The sequence below is a fragment of the Microtus ochrogaster genome, chromosome 10 (assembly GCF_000317375.1).
Source record: "Microtus ochrogaster isolate Prairie Vole_2 chromosome 10, MicOch1.0, whole genome shotgun sequence".
In the NCBI taxonomy this organism is placed as follows: domain Eukaryota; kingdom Metazoa; phylum Chordata; class Mammalia; order Rodentia; family Cricetidae; genus Microtus; species Microtus ochrogaster.
The window spans coordinates 76,514,583-76,521,959 of record NC_022016.1 but is presented as its reverse complement, the minus strand read 5'-3'; the positions used below and the strand labels follow the sequence as shown (position 1 = coordinate 76,521,959).

Here is a 7,377-nt window from a genome sequence, read left to right as displayed (position 1 = left end):
AAAAACAAAAAAGAAAGAAAGAAGGAAAGAAAGAAAATATAATAATTTTTTAGGTGGCACATGCCTTTAATCACAGTACTTGAGAGGCAGAGGAAGGCGGAGCTCTGTGAGTTCAAGGCCAGCCTGATCTGCTTTGCAAGTTCCAGAACAGTCAGGACTACAAAGAGACTCTGTCTCAAAGAAAAATAAAATTCTATGTGAATAACTTTTAAAATATTTTATGTAGCCCATACTACTCTTGAACTTATTATGTAGTCAAGGATGATCTTGAATGTAAAAAAAAAAGATTTATTTTTAATTATATATACTTTGAGCATGTGTGTCTCCGTGGGGTAGGGATATCTGCAGGCAAGCACAGGTGCCCTCAGTTCTGAAGGCCTGGAGTTATAGGCAGTTGTGAGCTCCCCTACCCCTTATGTGGGTGCTAGGATCCGAATTTGGATCCTCTGCAAGAGCAGTACATACTCTTAATCGCTGCGCCTCGATTCTTCTACTATCAAATTTCTGAGATTACAGTTTTTCTTTTCTTCCTTCCTTTCTTTTCTTTCCTTTTCTTTTTTCTTTTCTTTCTTTCTTTCTTTTTTTTTTTTTTTTTTTTGAGACAGTCTCACTAAGCTGAGTTGGCTTTGAACTACTGACACCATGTCACGCACGGCCTGCATAAATAATCTTAAAATCCATGCTTGCTTTCTCAGCTTGCCTCCATAACATCCCTTCCTACACACAATAGGCAAAGAGAGAAAGAAAGAAAGCACGCTGACTACGATCGCCAGGGGCGTGGATCCACCGGCTGCACAGAGACCCCGCCCGTGACCCCGCCCACTCACGCCTCGGCCCCGCCTAGGGTCTCGGAGGCCCCGCCTCTGCATGCCGAATGCCTTATAGGCGACTGACGTCAGGCCGTTTGTTGTCATTGGCGGCTCCCAAGATGGCGTCCATCGTGGAAGGGCCGCTGAGCAAATGGACTAACGTGATGAAGGGCTGGCAGTACCGTTGGTTCGTGTTGGACTACAATGCGGGGCTGCTCTCCTATTACACGGTGAGTGGCTGAGGCCGCGCTGCCGGGACGGCGGGCTACGGGGAGCCGGGGCAAGGGTGCTCAGCTGTGGGGACTGCCGTACGCGAGGTTCCCTTGTGGAGGAGGGCTTTGCGTGCGGGTAGCCAATGACCAGGAGGGAGCTGCGGACCCAGCCAGTGAGCAGTGCCGGCTGACTGATTTATGGGCCGGGGGGCGAGCCGATGCCTCGGGGAGTGGTATTGGGGCTAGGTGGGGTCGGCGCGGTGGCGAGGTGCGGGTGGGCGTAGTCCCGGTGTAGCCCGTCAGCCGTACGATCCACACTGTCAACCCTGTTGCCCCTCGCCCTCATACCGGCCGCACCCCTTAGCTCCTCTGGGCTTGGACGAGTGCTGCCTTCTCGGAGCAGTGGTCAGACGAGCTTGGCCAGGTCCAAAGGTGACCCTCGTCCACACCACGGGTTCTGAATTCCCGCCCGTTTGTCCAGCTCGGCCGTCCTACTCTGGGGATTCATCCTGCTTTCCAGCGGGACGCGAGTGTAACGGACTCTGTAACTTTTGAGAGCAGAGGATTCCCTCTGCGCGAGTCTTCTGGTTGGGGAGATGTAGACAGGGATGGGGCGGTTGCCTTGAAAGTTGTGTTCTGGGGTGGGCCGACTGTGCGACTTCATTGTTGTTGACACGAGTCAGTGGTCCAGGGTAGGTAGGCTGTGAAACCTATGTTCTGACCGCCTCATCCACCCCCGTCGCATTCATAGATGGAAGTGGGCGGTGTTAGGGAAATTACTAACGGGGCTACTTTCTTTGAGCTGTACAGTTAATAATAGCCCGTGAGGAAAAGAAAAACGCTCAGAAGAACAAAATATAGAATGCCTTGAAGGCGTTAGAAAATGATAGAAGAAAAAGGAAGAAATACAATTACTGGAAAAGAGTTAGTGTTGCTGAGAGAAATAGAGATACATAGTTTATTCATTCATTTAAAAATATCGTTGCGTTCCTGTTCTGCTTGTTTCCAAGAATCAACAGCAGTGTAGGCACAGCCTCTCTTCTCGGGAGCTTTTAGTGTAGTCTAGTGGACACCTTAATTCATTTACTCTTAATTCATTTGCAAGATAGGTATTCATTATTCCCATTTAGTGTCCCTGTTTTACAGTTTTGGAATCCAAGGCTGTGGGCTTTTAAGCAATTAGCCAAACTCAAATAGATAGCTGTAAGTGGTGGAGTCAGGATTCCCATTAAGTTGCTCTTTTGCTATACGAAGAAGAAAAGTAAGTGCTGTAAGTCACTAACGTGAGTCTGCAACAGTAAGAGCATTGCCTTTATCATTCTTCCAATGTGAACTTTTCTCTGCAGCTTTATTATTATTGTTGTTGTTGGAGCCCAGGGCCTTGGGCATGCTAGGTTAACACTTTACCACCGACCCACATTCCTATCCCCTTTCTAACTAAGTTTTAAAAGATCAAACTTTACTGAGACATAAGCCTTGTTCAGAGTTGAATATAGTGACCCATATATGTAACCTCCAAATGTCCACATTTTAGACTGGAAATGTTAAGGCTAAGCCAGGCTAGGGTACCTAATGAGACCTTGTTTCAAAAACAAACAAGAGCAAAACAAACCACTACCACCAACAAAAACCCAAACCAAAAACACTCAAGAACAAAACACACACCACATTAAGATTATGTAGGATGGAAAACTGACAAACTGAAGAATTACAAAACCCTATGACTCAAAGAGTAATATCAGATTTCACTAAATGTGAATGTGATTATCAGCAAATCCATGGACTCTAGCCATCATATTCATGGTGAAGTAATTTCAGTTAGTGGCACTATAGAATTAAGTTACTCTTCAAATCCCAAATTTGTGTGGGTCTGAATCTAGGACAGTTTGGAGAGGTCCCAAGTTACGGTTCTAGGGAGCTCCTAGCCCAGACAAGATGTTCCTTTTTCTTCTTTTCTTTTCTTTTTTTTTTTTCTGTCTCCTTGTCCTTGTAGATTTGGAGTGCTTGGACTCCTTGTTCTTTTGACTAAAAGAAGTTTTTCATAAACTTCTTTTTTTCTTCCTTAATGCTGTCCTCCCTTCTGAGATTAGATTCTATGAAAGTCCTTGCTAGTGGAAGGAGGGATCATATTTCTCACTAATGGCTGTTTAGAAACTTATCTCCTTAATTCTTCTGTTATTTGCTTGCAGAGAATTGTACTATGTTGTGAAAATAGAAATGACAACCAAAAGGAGAGTAGGGGTCTGATTGAATTCAGGCACTGCGTTCTGTCACTGTTTAGTACATTAGAGTTCTGATGGGTCTATCTTAATGATCTGCTTGTGTCTGATTGCTTACAGCCACACCTTTTAGTAAGACTATCTGAACTGGTTGTACCACATTTTTTTCTAATAGATTTATTTTTTAAAGGGTGAAACACTCAAACAATTTAAATTCAAATCCAGCAGAACTCCTGTCAGTGATGACGCCACTTTTAGACGCTTGCCAGTTTCTGAGAACTCTCCGTGAGGAAGAAGGCTCTGACGCTTTATTCATATATATATATTATCTGTGATATAATCTGCAATTTCTTGTGGACATAGTAACTTCTCTGCATCTATATCAGGAATTTCAGATCCAAATTCGTCTTCCATGACCACATAATAACCTTTACTTGGTCTAAACTGTCTAAGCCCAAGTCCTTCATAAATGTGAATTTACTGCGAGCTTTTCTGGGTCACTCGTGTCACAGAGTTTCAAGACATACCACCCTTGCTTCTTGATTCCCTCTAAGTCCAAGGGTTCCATCACTGCACAGGTGATAATAGTGTGTGACCCTTCTAGGCACCTGTGCAAGCGCCGAGCTGGCTGCAGAATCCGTGCTCGGTTCAGGTTCCCACAGGCACAGAATTGTGACTAAGTGGCCGTCCCAAGGTCAGTGTTGGAATCCAGGGTAGCATGGAAGGGCAAGGCAACAGGTACAAGTGAAGAGAACACAAGCCGCCGTGGCTGCACTGACCCAGGACACACTTGCCAGTAGTGCCACGTTTTAATCAAGGCAGCAAATAGTCACTTTATGCTTTGTTTCCAAAATTACTTGAGTGCTGGGCTGGCACTGTGGTTGTTGATCTCTTCTAGACTATCTCAGAAAATTCTAAACTAAACTAGATTGCCCTTGCTTTAGAGTCAGCTTTTACTGAGAATCAATATTAAATAATTTCAGGATTGAGCCAGAGTCACAGGGATTAAATTTAAATAGGTTCAACTAAGCCTTATTTTCAGCCTAGAGCTTCACCAAAATTCACAAAATTCTGGGGATGGAATGACACTTTTTTAAAATTAAAATTTACACTTTTCATTTGTGCATGTGTATGTGTTAATGTGCAGACATGTTTATGCCATATCACTGTGTGGAAGTCAGGACAACTTTAGACAGCCAGTTTTCTTCTTCCACCACCTGGGTCCCAGGGATGGAACTATGATTGTCAGCCTTGGTGACAAGTGCCATTACCAGCTGAGCCATCTCTCCAGCCTGGAATGATCTGTTTACTTTATTCTTTTCATTTATTTCATAATCTCTTTGCCAGGCTGGCAATTGAACCCACAATCTTGCATATGCTAGGCAAACATACTACCTCTAACATGTCCTAAGCCCAGTGTTTTGATTTTGAAGAAAAGCTTAATGTATTGTTACAGGGATTCTTTTTCAGTACTCACTCAATTCCTGTGTGTGTGTGTGTGTGTGTGTGTGTGTGTGTGTATGTGTGTGTGTAGTTTTTGAGACAGGCTCTCACTAGCCCTGGCTGGCCTGGAACTCACAGATCTGCTGAGTGCTGGGATTAAAGGTGAGTGCCTCCACACCCAGCTTAACACTCTCTCTCTCTCTCTCTCTCTCTCTCTCTCTCTCTCTCTCTCTCTCTCTCTCTCTTTCTCTCTCTCTGGTTTTTCGAGGACATGGCCTGAAACTTTTTTGAGACCTGGGTGGCCTGAAACTCACTTTGTAGACCAAACTGGCCTTGAACTCACTGAGATCCACCTTCCTCTGCCTTCCAAATGCTGGGATTAAAGGCGTGTGCCACCACAACCCAGCTAACTCAGTCTCTTAATCATTAGATATAATATATTCTTAGTGTTAGTTCATTTAGCAAGCATCTTTGTAGGGCCAACTTTTTAATAGTACAGTTAGTGTATATGCGTGGAGTACAGGCATGATTCCTTCATGTAGGAACTTCTGATCTGGCAGAGCAGATATCTAAACATAATTTTAAAGCAATATGACAGGTGGGGACATGGTTTAGAGAATAAAGTGCTTGTTATACAATCACAAACCAGAATTCAGATCCCCACATCCTATGTAAAAGCTGAGCAGGCATGATAGCTGCTGTAATTCTAGCACCGTGGAGACAGAGACAGAGGGGATCAACTGGGCAAGCTCGCTAGTAGCTACAGTAGACAGAATTGGTGAGCTCTGGGTGCAGCAAGAGACCCTAAGTCAGTAAATAAGAATGATCAAGGAAGACACCCAGTGTTAACTTTGGGCCTACACACATGCACACACATATGTGCCCCCACACATGTGAACACGTACACATAATACACACTACACACATGAACATACACAAAATCAGTGTGACAAAGTCAACAATAGAAATCTGCAGAAATATTGCCCAGAAAAGACCAGAAGGACAGCAGCACTAACATAAAGAAATATTTGAGAACTGATCAGAGATTGAATCTAGAGGTATTTGGAGTCATAGGTCAGGCCTGGCAACAGATAAGGATTTATTGGGTGGTTGCACAAAATTGTTTCATTGTATTATTGTTATTATTTTAGGTTTTTTTTTTTTTTTTTTTTTTTGGTTTTTCGAGACAGGGTTTCTCTGTGGTTTTGGAGCCTGTCCCGGAACTAGCTCTTGTAGACCAGGCTGATCTCGAACTCACAGAGATCCGCCTGCCTCTGCCTCCCGAGTGCTGGGATTAATTATTTTAGGTTTTTTAAATTGTGTATGTGTGGGACATGCATGTGTTCTACCAGTGTGTATGCATGTGGAAGCCAGAGGGTTGCCATTGTCTTCTTCAATTGTATTTCTCCATATTTATGTATTTAAACATCTTTATTTTATGTACAGGGGTGTTTTGCCTGCACATGTATCTGTGCATCATGTGTGCCTGGTGCCCTAAAGGTTAGAAGAGGAAATCAGGTTCGCTGGGACTGGAGTTACAGCTTGAGCCTCTATTTGGGTGCTAGGAATTAAATCCAGGTACCTTGAAAGAGCAGCCAGTGCTCTTAACTGCTGAGCCATCTCTCCAACCCCTTCTGCCTTATTTTTTGAGACAAAATTAAACGTGGAGCTCATCCATTTGGCTAGGCTGACTGGTCAATGAGCTCCCGGGATCCACCTAATTCTTGTATCCCACCCCCCAGATATGTGGGTGGGATGCTTGGCTTTTATGTTGGTCCTAGGGACTCCAAGTTAGGTCCTCATGTTTGTGTGGCAGGCACTTTACTGACTGAGCCATATATCGCCCCCCACACTTTGAGAGTATACTTTTGTTGTCCAGACTGATCTCAAAACTTGGATCCTCCTGCATCCACCTCTTGAGTGAATTCTATTTTTATTATTAGATGAGATAATCAGAGAAAGCTAAAGATGTAAATTTGAGAACACTATGTGAACTATGAGCCATCAGTGTGAATCATGGTCATAAAAAAGAGACAGAAAGGAAGGTAGATTGCAGGAATCACAGTTTTGTGAGGAGTTGGAAGATGAGAAAGTTGGTATAGTTGGTATAATTTGCTGTAGAGTTAGCAAACGAGATGGAAGCCACCCATATTGTCATAATACCTAGAGCATGCTGAGGACACGGCAGGTAAAAGCTTTGGGAACTCACAAGATGTTTGGGGTATAGGCCCTGTAGGTGTACCCCTGGCAGTTTTAGCAGGTTAGGATATGCTGTCTAGAGAAAACAAGATTGTCGGGACCTGATTGGTGAGTCCAGGGGTTGGGCATGTGAGCAGAGAGGGAACAGGACCGGAGACACAGGGAATGAATGCTCTTGGAAGAGACAGGTAAGGAGCCTGTGTGTGGGTGGTGCAGCTTGGGATGGAAGTCTGTAGTGAGATGGCCTTGAGTGCTGAGCAAGCAGAAACGGGGTTATGCTGGACCATGAAAGACTTCTTGGCATTTCAATTTGAAATGCTAAGCAATTTGAACTTTATCCCTAGGGCTCTGAAGAGCCATATTCTAAGTACTTTTAATATTGAAAAGACTTTTACTGTTGACATTTTAAAACTCATATAAAAGAGGATAGAATAATGAATTATTGACATCCAGCCATACAGTTATCAGCATATGGCTAATCCTGTTTATTAATAT

The 7,377-nt window shown here is 43.8% G+C and overlaps 1 protein-coding gene across 8 annotated transcripts in view; it reads left to right on the top strand.

The window, feature by feature from the left end:
- The first annotated feature begins 897 nt into the window (after positions 1 to 897).
- Osbpl9 (oxysterol binding protein like 9) overlaps positions 898 to 7,377 on the top strand; it is a 138,478-nt gene continuing 131,998 nt past the window's right edge. For 7 of the 8 annotated variants that reach the window (XM_005353569.3, XM_026781846.1, XM_005353568.1 and 4 more), the window contains exon 1: positions 898 to 1,039. In XM_005353569.3, the coding sequence (XP_005353626.1) occupies positions 929 to 1,039 (111 nt within the window). In that variant the 5' untranslated portion in view covers positions 898 to 928. The remainder of the gene's footprint in view (positions 1,040 to 7,377) is intronic. The other variant, XM_005353567.3, reaches the window with a different exon arrangement.